Source organism: Fringilla coelebs (genome assembly GCF_963513975.1).
Source record: "Fringilla coelebs genome assembly, contig: SCAFFOLD_32, whole genome shotgun sequence".
Lineage (NCBI taxonomy): Eukaryota > Metazoa > Chordata > Aves > Passeriformes > Fringillidae > Fringilla > Fringilla coelebs.
The window spans coordinates 1634020-1647338 of record NW_028167319.1 but is presented as its reverse complement, the minus strand read 5'-3'; the positions used below and the strand labels follow the sequence as shown (position 1 = coordinate 1647338).

General features: G+C 50.8%; 1 protein-coding gene across 1 annotated transcript; it reads left to right on the top strand.

Annotated features, from left to right (window-relative positions):
• Positions 1–11902: 11902 nt before the first annotated feature.
• Positions 11903–12835, top strand: LOC311166041 (olfactory receptor 14J1-like; the record flags this gene model as incomplete). Its single annotated transcript, XM_084227525.1, has 1 exon — positions 11903–12835. The coding sequence occupies one exon, from the start codon at positions 11903–11905 to the stop codon at positions 12833–12835; it is 933 nt and encodes a 310-aa protein (XP_084083651.1).
• Positions 12836–13319: the final 484 nt, after the last annotated feature.

The following is a 13319-nucleotide window of genomic DNA, read 5'->3' as shown; positions in this document are numbered from 1 at the left end:
TGGGTGGGGTCACACCAGGGCTGAGAGGGACAGAGACCCCCCCGGCCTCCCCAGGTGTGAGAAGGTCGGAGAGCCCCCCCCAGCCCCGAGCACCGTCAGCGGTGAGAGGGACACAGAGCCCCTGGTGCCCAGCCCTGCACAGGCATTCCCTGAGGCCAGAGGGATGGAACCGCCCGAGCATCCTCCAGGGTGAGGGGACAGAGACCCCTGAGCATCCCCTGGGCTGAGAGGGACAGAGACTGCCCTGAGCACCCCCTGGGACAGGGGTGAGAGGGAGGGAGACCCCCCAGGCATTCCTGGGGGTGAGAAAAATGGAGACCTCCTGGGAAATGGACTGGGATGACAGGGACAGGGACACCCCCTGGGGAATAGCCTGGGGTGACAAGGACAGGGACAAACCCCTCCAGCCCCTCCCAAGCATGCCCCAGGACAAGAGGCACAGAAAGAATCCACTGGGCATCAGACAAAGTAAAGTGTTTTCTTGTCAGAAATCAAACTTAACCCTACATAAAGTGCCTTGAATTTGCTCTTCCCACAAGTCACTTGTAATGGAAATGCAAACAAATCCCAAACTTTATTAAACTGACAGTAGAAGCAATTTTGTGGCAATTCCAAGTTCAATTGGTTCTTGCAGAGCTCCAGCTCAGCTGCTGGTGCATTCTGATAAAAGTGGAAATTTGGCCAAATACAGATTATGAAAAGGAAGGAAAGCTCTGCGTAGCTGTCACAAATGTGACAGGGACAAAGCGAAAAATGATTCTCACATTTTGCAAAGCCCCTCAGCCCATAAAAGAGAAAAGGGGGGAACAGCAAGGGAGTGATAGGGACAGAGATGTCCCCTGGGGTGGGGCAAGTGGGACATTGGGGACATTGTCCCCTATATGTGTGTGGTGCCTTCCTGGGGTGGGGGTTTTTACCCCTGATCTAGTTCGGGTAAGGGGGGTGGTGTTCACCCCCCTGAGCAGGGATTACCCTACTGTTTAGGTTACAATGTAAGATGTAACCAAAAGCATGTTTTCCATCACCATCTTCACAAACTGCTATAAACAGCTGGGGCAGTGTTCTTTATCTCTTCCATGACTCACCCCTAATAACGCCCTCCAGGGGCTATCTTCTGTGAATGAGCCATTGAGTGTCACTGCAGGACTGATAAAATTACATCCTCCCATTGTGGGAGGATCTGCCCAGGGGGAGGATCCAGGCATTCCTACCTGGATATAATCTGTGGCTTGGAACAACCAGGAGCACCTTGCCAACTGGATTCCCAGATGACAAGAGCTCCATAATCACCACTGGACCTTCAGAGGAAGACCAGACCCTTCTACAGGATCACTGCTTCCACAGAATCATGTTCATCACTCCACCAGGACTGCAGCCACCATTTAATGGGACTGCTACCACCACCCTGACCAACAGGCTGTCAGGTTATATCCGACTCTGTCAGGTTAAAGCAGTGTTTCTGTATCATTGCCTTGATCTGAATTTTCTTATTGAATTGTAATTCTAGCTTAGACACTCCCCCTGGTTTGCCTTCAATCCAGTACAAGACTCAATCTGCTCATCCCTTATTTTCCTCCCAAACCAGGATTTCCCATTCCCAAACCTTTGCCAGATGGAGGAGGAGGCTGCGAGGAAGACAAAGATACCCCAGGACCCCCAGGCAGATGAGGAGGAAGTCAGTGCCCCTTTCCCCCTGTCCTGCTCCACCTCCCAGCCCAGCACGGCCCTCAGCTGCAGGACAACACTGCTGCCAACGCTGTCCTGCTGGGGATGCCCTGGGGGGATCTCCTTCCCTTTCCCTCTGTCATGGAGGCAAATCCCATCCTCTCCTTGTCCTTCCTCACCCAGACAAGGAGAAGCTGGGGATGGAGATCAGGGAGGACAAATCTCCACGGCAGACTCTCGTGGCAGAAGCTGTTCTGAGTGGCTCCAGGGCACAGGAATCCAACAGGGAAGAAAAGCCACAGAGATCTCCCACATAACGAAGGGCTGCAAACCCAGCCCAGGGTGCTTTGAGGAGGAAAGACCCACCCTGTGCCAGCAAAGTGGACAGAGCTTCCGCCAGAGCTCAGAGCTCGTGGTCCATGAGCAGCTTCATGATTGAGAGAAGCCCTACAAGTGCCTGGAGTGTGGGAAGAGCTTCAGTCAGAGCAGCAACCTGATCCGCCACCAGATGATCCACACTGAGGAATAGGCCTACGAGTGTGGGGAGTGTGGGAAGGGATTCAGCTGCAGCTCAGACCTCCTCACCCATCAACGCACCCACACTGGGGAGAGGCCCTACGAGTGTCCCGAGTGCCACAAGAGGTTTCAGACCAGCTCCAATCTCTTCAAGCACCAGTGGATTCACACCGATGAGAGGCCCTTCTGCTGCCCTGAGTGCGGGATGGGCTTCAAGCAGAAATCCCACCTCATCACTCACCGGCACATCCACATTGGGGAGAAGCCCTATGAGTGTGGGGAATGTGGGAAGAGCTTCAGGAAGAAGTCCCACTTGATCTGCCCATCAGAGGATCCACACTAGGGAAACGCCATACAAGTGTGGGGAGTGTGGGATGACTTTCTGTCGTAGATCCCAACTGATCATCCACCAAATGATCCACACTGGGGAGAGACCCTACAAATGCCCTGAGTGCCACAAGAGGTTTCAGACCAGCTCCAATCTCCTCAAGCACCAGCGGACTCACACGGATGAGAGGCCCTTCTGCTGCCCTGACTGCAGGAAGGGCTTCAAGCACAACTCCCACCTTGTCAGGCACCAGCACATCCACACTGGGGAGAGGCCCTACGAGTGTCCCCAGTGTGGGAAGAGCTTCTCCAGCAGCTCTCACTTGACCAGACACCAACGGACACACCGGTAAGGGAAGCCCTGCGAGTGCCCCAACAGCTGGAAAAGCTTCGTGCACCGCTCCAGCTTCATCCCCCATGGGAGAATCCTTGTTGGGCAGAGCTGTGGTGAGCCAAATTCCCTGTGATCTGTGCTCGGAGGACACCTGGTTGGTTATCCTTTTAGTTTGGCCACAATTTCCTCTTAATTTGTCTTTATCACTTAAAAACACCTGAAATAGATCTAAAAAGAAAGGAATTTATCAAAGATGTCTAAAGTTCCATCAGTTAACACTTACTTAAGAAGGAATTTATGGGTTTGGGACATATTCTAGAAGATTTGTGGGTTCTTGGGATATTTCATGTAGTGTTCTCCATATCTTTGCACTCCAAAAGTAAGTTTGATTGATCTCTCACCTCAAAATGATTCAATACCACTGAAAACAAGTCAATACCACTAAAAATAAGTCAATCTTACCCTCATGGGGCCCAATCCCACTTCAAATTCACTGGTTCCCACCTCAAAAAAAAAAAAAGTCCCATAGTCCCATGCCAAAATTGCTCAATTCCACAGCCTGCAGCGTGAGATGGGATTGGATGGAGACTGGGAGAAGTGGGATCCAAATTTGAAGCTGTGGGATCAGGATTGTGTGGGGCTGGGTGTGTGGGATATATTCTGACAATAAATAAAACTTTCAGAACTATTGATTTCTGCCCCATTCATTTTCAGTCAGTTCCAGTTCTGTTTTCAGAGTGCCACCTTCTCAGCTCATTGTGTTTGTGCCCTCCTTTCTCTCCTGCATTTCTCTGCCTGCTCTGTTTCTCTCTCAGTGTCTCTTGACCATGGGCAGCTCCCGCCAATGACCCTGCCCTGATTTGATTTCCAATCCATGAGCTACAACAACCATGGGTGAAGTTATGAATGGTGGCAGTGAAATGTCACTAAGATCTTGCTCCACTTGGCTTTTGGATCATTCTTTAGAGCTTTGCCTTTGAGGGCAGGAACATCTTTTCCTGGCTGGGAACTGGAATTCCAGCCCCTGGGAGTGTGGGCCATGGATCCCAGAGGGACATTCCTGAGGCTCCCAGGGTGCTGCTCCCGCTGTGCCTCCCAAGGAGCTGTGCAGGGCCAGAGGACAAGCTCCAGCAGCTCTGTGGGTACTGCAGTGCCTCAACAGCCCCTGGTTCCATGAGTTTCCCTACTGCCAACAACGGTTCCTTGGTTTCCATGATACCCTGCTGTGTCACCATGGATATTTGGTACCATGAAGTTCTTTAGTGTCACAATGGCCTCCCTCGCTCCATGAGCTTCCGCAGTGTCACAATGGCCTCCTTGGATGGGCAGTGTCACCATGGACCATTGGCTCCATGCAGTCCTGCTTGGTCACCATGCACTCCTTGGTTCCATGAGGTTCTGGGGGTGTCTCCATGGTCTCCTTGGATCTACAGTGTCACAATGGACCACTGGATCCACGTGGCCCTGCTGTGTCACCATGGCCCCTTAGTCACAAATGACTCCTTGCTTCCACGTCACCCCCTGAGTGCCAAAATGGCCCCTTCATTCCATGAGGAACACAAAAGTTTTGTTGAAACATTGAGCAAATCCTGCTTAACGCACCTGGGAACATTTGCTTGCATTCAAGAGAGAGGTCAAAGGTGAGGATGGCACCAGCAAATTCCATCTGCAACACAGATCCAGGAAAAGGACAGGGTCAGCAAACTCAGCTGCAAGACTCAGAGAATTCTGCTTCCAGAGATCATTTTTGCTCACACTGCCCCTTGCAGAAAGGTGACACCATTCCAGGTAGCCTGGACTGAGCAGGTGGTTCCTCAGGGGGGTTTGTTGTTAGGAAACCTGCTCAGGCTTTTCCATTCTTTCCTTCCAAACAGGAAAACTCCTCCTGGGCCTGTGTGCAGGCAGAGCCCTGAGGAGAGCAGGTGGGAAATGGTGCAATGGGCTGGGACGTGGAGCTGCAGAGCTCAGGGAACAAGGTTCTGCTGCAGGGCACAGGGATGTCAGTGCCAGGTAGACTGTGTCAGACATGGTGAGGCTGGGGGTGAGGAGCAGCTTGTCCAAATAGGGTCAGCCCTCAAGGGGCTCATTCTTCTTTGTGTCCAGACTTCCTAAGGAGACATTCAGCATCCAGATCACCTGGGGAATGCTTCTATCAGCTCTTCTCTCAGCTGGTAAATAAAAAATACTCACTTGATTAAAGGAAAAAAGTCATAAGGTGCACTTTGAAATCTTCCTTCTTAACAGAACTCCAAACTGACTCCAATCAGCTGCACAAGCCCTGGAGAACTGTAGAAAATTTCAGGAAGAGAAAGAACCCCTCAGGGCTTTCTGCATTTTGGTGATCCCCACCATGGGTCAGTTGTTACAACATGAATCCAAGGACACCACGGTAACACTACAGAACCTCATGGAACCAAGGGGCCATTGTGACATTGTGGTGACTCATGGAATCAAGGAGACCATTGTGAAACTCGAGGGCCACAAGGAACCAAGGGGCCATGGTGACCTTGTGGAGCCCAGAGTGCAGCTGAGGAGGCCCTGTGACACAGCAGGGCTGCATGGAACCAAGGAGCCATGGTGACACATCAGGGCTTTGTGGAACCACGAAGCCATTGTGACATTGCAGGGCCCCATGGAAGCATGGGATCACTGTGACACTATAGAAGCAGGGGAGCATTGTGGCATTCCAGGGCCTCATGGAACTGAGGAGACCATTGTGACAGTGTGGGGTTCCATGAAACCAAGGGAACATGGAACAGGTCTGTCTGGCTTGGCCTCCTGGGGACACCTGACAGGTCTGGCTGACCTTGGTCTGTCGAGGGCTGCTTCTCATCTGCCCCTGAAGCACTGGGGCTCTGGGCTTTCCTTCCTATGGGTGAGAACTGTCCTTCTCCCCCAGGGGTCCATGGCCAAAACTGGGATTCCTCCTCCAAATTTCCTTTCATCCAAAGATTGTTCTCAGATGAAATCTGCCAGGAGAGACAGATCTGGCTGCCTTGGTCACCCAGGGGCCACCTCTCATCTGCTTTTGAAAGCTTGAGACCATGTGCTTTTCTTTCTTAGGGAAAAAACATCCATTTTGACCAGACGTCCATGGCCATGATTAGGAATCTGCCTCCAGAATTGCGTATATTCAAGGATAGATCCCAGACAAAAGCTGCCAAGACTGACAAGTCTGGCTGGCCTTGGCTTCCTGAGGGCTGGCACTCATCTGCCTCTAAAACACTGGGGCTCTGTGCTTTCCTTCCTCATGGAAAGAACTCTTTTTCCTGTCCAGGTACCCACGGCCAAAACTGAGATGACACCTCCAAAATGTCCTTTGTCCAAGGACAGCCCCTAGATGAAAGGTGCCAGGAGAGAAAGGTCTGGCTGGCTTGGCCTGAGGGCGGCCACCTCTCATCTTCTTCCAAAACACTTGGACTTCATGCTTTTCTTTCCTTTAGGAAAAAACCCAACCGTCTTGACCAGGCGCCCATGGCCAACACTGGGATTCAAACTCCAAAACTCCGTACATCCAAGGATTGCTCCCAAGTGAAAGCTGCCAGGATAGACAGGTTTGGCTGCCCTTGACCTCTTGGGGGGTGCCCCTTACCTGCTTTTGGAACACTGGGGATTGGTGCTTTCCTTCCTATGGAAAAGAACTGCCCTTTTTCTCAAGGTGTCCATGCTCAAAATTGAGATTCCTCCACCGAAATTCCCTATATCCAGAGATTCCTCCATGACTAAAGCTGCTAGAACAAACAAGACTGGCTGGCTTGGCCACCAAGGAGCCACCTCTCTTGTCTTCTCCCTTTGAAACACTTGGGCTCTGTGCTTTCCTTCCTATGGAAAAGAACCATCCTTCTCCTCTGGGTGTCCATGTCTGAAATTGGGATTCCACCTCTAAAATTCTGTATATCCATGGGTTGGTCCCAGGCAAAATCTGCCAGTACCATCAAGTCTGGCTGGCCTTGGCCTCTGGTGGCTGCCCCTACAACACTGGGGCTGGGTTCTTTCCTTCCCATGGAGATCACTGGGACACTGGAGGGACCTCATGGCACCAAGGGGATCATTGTGGCACCACTGGAGCCCATGGAACCAAGGGGCCATGGTGACACAGCAGCGCTTCATGGAACCCAGAGACCAGCATGGCTCTGTAGAGCCTGATGGAACTATGGAGACCATTGTGACCCTTCAAGGCCTGGTGTCACCAAGGGGATATTATGGCACCTCAGGCCCTCAGGGAAGCAAGGGACCATTGGGACACTGTGGGGCCCCATGGAACCCAGGGAACAGGTCTGGCTGGCTTTGCCTCCCAGGAGCTACCTGACAGCTCTAGCTGATGTTGGGATGTCAAGGGCTGCCTCTCATCAGCTCCTGGAGCCCTGGGGCTCTGTGCTTTCCTTGCTATGGAAAAGAATCACCCCTCTTTTCAGATAACCATTGCCAAACTTGTTACTCTCCCTAAAACAATTCCTATATGCAAGGGTTTCTTTCAGAAAAAAACCTTCCAGATCTGGCTGGCCTTGGCCTCTGGTGGTCACCTCTCATCTGCCCCTGAAACAGTGGGGGTCTGTTTCTTCCTTCCTATGGAATAGAATCAGCTTTCATGTCCAGAGACCATGGCCAAAATGAGCATTTGTCCTCCCAAATTTGGTATATCCAAGGATTGGTCCCAAACAAAAGTATGTGCCTCGGGCACATGACTACTATGTGGTGACAATGGAGCTGTGTGCTCTGTGCTGTTGTGGTGGTTTTGCATCACAGAAGTGATGTCCTAAGAGAAGCTGATAGCAGTTTCCTCAGTGTCTGGCTAAGAAACCAATCAGTATTTATCTTTGAGAATTGAAAATCTGTTAAACCACTACAGAAACTGTACATGGCTCTGTGAAGACACATTTTAAAGATGAAAAAACTGCTGGGGTTCACCTGCAACCCCCGGGCAGGGGGAGGAGAAGCCATCGGCCCCCGGCCGTGCTGCTGCTGTGTTCTGGCCTGGCTGCTGAGATCCTGGCTCTTCCCCAGCACGGCCCATCCTGACACAGCCCCAGCGCAGCCGCTGCAGAAATCTCCATGGTAAAACAGCTCCGGCCGCAAGGACCAAGCCTGGCCGGGGTCACGGAATCGTCTGCAGGCCCCGGGTGAGATATGAACTCTTTCAGTGCTTCCATCCTCCCTCGAGTGAGAGAAAAGGACAAAGTTTAGGCACATAGAGGAGGAACATGAAGACACCAAGGTCAGTGAAGGGGAAGTTGAGTCCCAGATGGGAGGGATGAGGAGATGTCCTGATCTTGGGGCTGAAATCCTCTTGTAAAGCTGTAGAGAGGGATGCATTTGATACATCAGACTCTCCTTTTCCCTATAACACATTGACAAGTATGGGGAGATGACTTGTTCAGCAAAGGCTTCCATGCTAAATTAAGCAAATATTTAAGTAGCTCTGATCCCATGAGAAGTTTGAACATTCAAAGAGAGCAGTGTGATGACATCCTGTGCCCTCAGGGAGAGAAGAAGAAGATCTCTGTTCCCAGAGATGAAAATGAGTTCAAAAATAGATGAAGAGAACCTTTTCTCTTAAACAGGTCATCTTTAAATTCTTACCTCATAAGCTGACATGGCCCGTAAACACAACTGTGGGAAAAGCTGTGAAAATTTGGGAGGGACTTGATGATTTCAGATTGTTTATGGGTGGCTGCCATTCATGGGAATTGACAGCCATGAAAGAACTGTTTTCATATGGAGAAGTCTCCAAAACATGAAAGAGAGATTCCTCTCCCTAAGTGAACTGAAGAAAGGTTATTCTAGTGATAGTAAACTGACTGAAAATTTTAGGGTTTTTCTCTTTACATTGTCAGTAAGAAGGAAAAGGTTGTAGGGAGAAGTGTTCTGAAAGTTTTATTCTGATTCCTATTACTCTCTCTTTTAGTTACTGTAAATAAACTTTTCTTTATACCCTTTTAAAGTTTTGATTCTACTTTGCCTTTCTCCTAATCCTATCTCACAGCAGGAAATGAGTAAGGATATTCTAGTGAGTGCACTGGTAATTACACTGCCAACACTGGAAAGGCTGCCCAAACTGGACCCACCACACAAATTGACACATTGCTGGAGAAATCTCAAACTGACAAACCAAAACCACTACAGAAAACTTCCTAATAAACTGCATAAGACCAGAGGGAAATCAAGGCAGAGCCACAGTTTGTCAGGACTTGCTAGATCCTAATGGGCCCCATGGTGCATTTGGAGCTGAGTCCTTTACCCCTGCGTGTGAGAGGAGATGAAACAAACCTTTCCAGGAGTCAAAGTCAGAAGAAAACCCCAAATGTCTCAAGGCATGAATGGGTCCCACTGAGGTCCATCCCCAACACAGGCTCCTCATGGACTCCTTGCAGGAGAGAATTGGAGAACAGGATGGCACAAAACCTTCTCAGAGATTCAGTGTAGAAAGGAAAATCCAAAGTACCTTAAAAACCTTGAGTATTTCAAAGTATTAATGAGTCCCACTGAGTGTCAGTACAAAGCTCTCAAGGGACTCATTAAAGCAGATAATTGGGGCCATGAGTGCACAAACACCTCCCAGAGTCTGTATCCAAAGGGAAACACCAAGTACCTTAAAATAAGTGAAGTACCTTGAAGCATTAATGAGCCCCACTGAGTGTTGTTACTGACAAAGCCTCTCCAGGGATTAATTACAGCAGATAATTGGAGGCCATGATTGCACAAACCTCTCAGAGACTCCAAGGCAAAAGCCAAACCCAAAGTCCTTTGAAAAACCTCCAGTCCCTGGGAGCATTAAGGAGCCCCCAGGGCGATTCCTGGCCAAGGCTCCCCAGGGGACTCCTTCCAGCAGATCCTTGAGGCCACTGGGATGTGGGCTAGGGGGGGTTTCAGAGGGCAGGACAAGGGGGTGACAGTGCCCAGCCTGGCTGGAGCTGTGCCAGGAGGCCCCAGTGCCTCAGGACAAGGTGTCTCCTCACAGCCCTTGGTGGCACAGAGCCTGCTGTGCCCCAGGGCACCAAGACTTGGCTTCTCTTTGTCCGCACCTGCCATCACTGCCTCCAGTTCTCTGCTCTGCCTGGGGCCTGGGGACACTTTCTCAGTTGTGTCCCTCAGTGGGACCCATTAAAAGTCCAAGAAACTTTGGAGTTGGATTCTGACTTGGAGTTCTGGAGAGGTTTCTTCAGCTCCCTCTCAGGGACTGATGTTCAGGGCCTGAGCACAAAGCCCCAGAGGGTCATTAAAGTCCTTGTGCTACGCTGCTGAGCTGGGCTGGGCTCCTGGCACAGAGGCAGCTCCTGATAACCAAGAAAAGCTTCAAAAGCACATTTCTCTTGATGAGCAGCTTTTCTCCTAGCCCAGCAGGGCTGGGGCACTGCCTGCAGCAACCCTGGGCACAGCACAGAGGCGCAGAGAGTTTCAATCAGTTAGGGCTGTGAAGGTGCTGAGAAGTGCCTGGGGCACAATCTCTGCCAGCCTTTGGCACAGGAACCTCTGGCTGCAGGACAATGTAGCTGCAGCTCCTGGAGCCATCTCCTAAAGCTGGAATATCCCAATGCCTACAGACTCTGTGAGTACATCTCCGGGTATTTCTGGTGCAGGGAGGTGAAATGCTCTTGAAGCTCTGACATGCTGAGGGTTTCTGATCAGTCCTAGAATATTTCCAAGACCAGGATTTTGACTTGAGGATGATGACCTTTCTCAAGACTAGGTATTCCTATTCCTACTAATGGAGAAAGGCAGGGAGGAGAGATAAATAGTAAAGGTTGAATATGATGTATTAATTATGAATTTGGACAAGTGTGTGAAACATCTGAACTGTTACTTGTAGCTATCAATAGGTTCACAAGAGATCCCTAATGTGCTTTCAGACACTCTGCCCATGGACAGCAGCAGCATCACCTTTGCTGGAGCCATAAGGGTCAGTCTGAGCTGTCCTTTCTCCAAGCTGCAAACAGAACCTGCCCCCAGCTAGTGACATGCAAACAGGCAGGGTTCTGTTGGGCCAAGGAGAGTGCGCAGAGATTTGGGGTCTGTGAGTTCTGGCAGGGAGAGATCAGGCATAGGGAAACACCTGGAGGAGGAAAATCTCCAGGAAGCAGAGAGGAGATCAGGCATTGAGAAAAAACCAAACCCAGTAATGCTGTGGCAGGGAGAGTTTAGAGATGCCCACAGGATCCCCTCCAGTGCAGCCCCTCCCTCTGAACAAGCCCCATTCCTCCCGTCCCCCAGCCAAGCCTCTGCCATCAGGGCCGGGGCTCCAAGGTGTGCAGCCCCTCCTATGCAGGCAGCTGCAGCAGAGCTGTGGGGCAGCTCTGCAGCCCCAGGCCCAGTTCCCTCTACAGAGCACAGGGCTGGGAGCAGCTGCCCAGCCCTGGAGGCTCTGGCAGGGGGCACAGCTGGCTCTGGTTGATGCTATCCCCTGTGCCCAGCTCTGGGCAATGCTGTCAGTGCAGCCAGGGAAGGAGCTGCATCTCCCTTCATCCAATGCCATCATAAGGACACTTGGGAGTCTCCCTGAGATTTCAGTCCAGGCTGGGAGCAGTAATCCAGGGTGCAAACCTGTGCTAGACTATCTCTTTGGTATAAAATTGATGGGGATAGGCAGAGATGTCCTGACAGTGAAAATGCTGCAATGAACAATGTGAGTCCTTTGCTACAAATGTGGAGCTGGTCTGTGGTGGTTCCATCTGCTGTCAGCAGTACCTAGGGGTTTTCAAAGAGAAACAAGAGAGTGTGAATATCCTCCATTTGAGAAAAGTTAAAACCCAGAGAAATGCCAAAGGAAATGAAGTTACAGACCATCTGCCCTCACTCTCCACTCATCATCTTGCATCAGGGAACTCTCTCTTTATTACCAGAGGGCAGCAAAAATGCTGACAGTTTCTGATATCCAAGAACACCAGGACAGATATGGGGGAGGTTAAAAAGAAAACTTCAGAACTCTTAAACACAGAGTTTTGTCCATGTGTGTTACAGAGGAGGGTGTATGGGAAATGGCTTTGATTTTGGTTACAGGTATCTCCTCTAACCCTTCACTGTTATTTTTCTCCATGACCAGATCCCCAAGTCCAGCCAGAGCAAATGTCCAACAGCAGCTCCATCAGCCACTTCCTCCTGCTGGCATTGGCAGACACATGGCAGCTGCAGCTCCTATACTTCTGCCTCTTGCTGGGCATCTCCCTGGTTGCCCTCCTGGGCAACGGCCTCATCATCAGTGCCGTAGCCTGCGGCCACCACCTGCACACACCCATGTACTTCTTCCTGCTCAACCTGGCCCTCACTGACCTGGGCTCCATCTGCACCACTGTTCCCAAAGCCATGCACAATTCCCTCTGGGGCACCACGACCATCTCATACATAGGATGTGCTGCTCAACTCTTTTTTTTTGTCTTTTTCTTCTCTGCAGAGTTTTTCCTCCTGACCATCATGTGCTACGACCGCTACATATCCATCTGCAAACCCCTGCACTACGGGACCCTCCTGGGCAGCAGAGCTTGTGCCCACATGGCAGTAGCTGCCTGGGCCAGTGGCTTTCTCAATGCTCTCATGCACACAGCCAATACATTTTCCCTGCCCCTGTGCCATGGCAATGCCCTGGGCCAGTTCTTCTGTGAAATCCCCCAGATCCTCAAACTCTCCTGCTCCAAATCCTACTTCAGGGAACTTGGTCTTCTTGCTCTTAGTGTAAGTTTAGCTCTTGGTTGTTTTGTGTTCATTGTTTTCTCCTATGTGCAGATCTTCAGGGCTGTGCTGAGGATCCCCTCTGAGCAGGGACGGCACAAAGCCTTTTCCACCTGCCTCCCACACCTGGCTGTGCTCTCCCTGCTCAGCAGCACTGCAGTGTTTACCTACCTGAAGCCCCCCTCCATCTCCTCCCCATCCCTGAATCCGTCCCTGTCAGTTCTGTACTCGGTGGTGCCTCCAGCTCTGAACCCCCTCATCTACAGCCTGAGGAACCAGGAGTTCAAGGCTGCAGTGTGGAAACTGATGACTGGATGCTTTCAGGAACATTAAACTGATGGTCAATTTCTGCAAATAATTTGTAATAAAAGTAATCTTTGATTGTTCTTTTTGGGTTTTGTTGTGGGATTTTTTCCTGTGATTTCCATTTTTAACATTGTCCGCAAAAATGACATTGCTTGCAATATTTCTTATTTTGTTTCTCTCCACTTTTACTGTTGACCCAGAGCGTGTCAACAAAGAACAGTTCTCTCAATGGCTTTAAAGGAACTAAAGGATCTCCCAGCAGAGTCTTCTACAGAGATACTCTTTTGTTGCCTTCTCTGGAGCTGCAGCAGCAATGTCTGTGTACAGAGCTGACTACAGATCAGCGCTGGCCCAGAAGCTGTGCCCAGCAGCAGCAGCACTTGGTGTTGCCACTGCTGCTCCTGTGGCCTTGCCCTGCTGCCCTGGTGGCCCTGGTGTTGCGGTAGGGCCTGAGTGCTCTTGGCGCAGGGCACAGTCCTAGGGTGGGAGTGCCGGGGCTGCAGCAGGGACA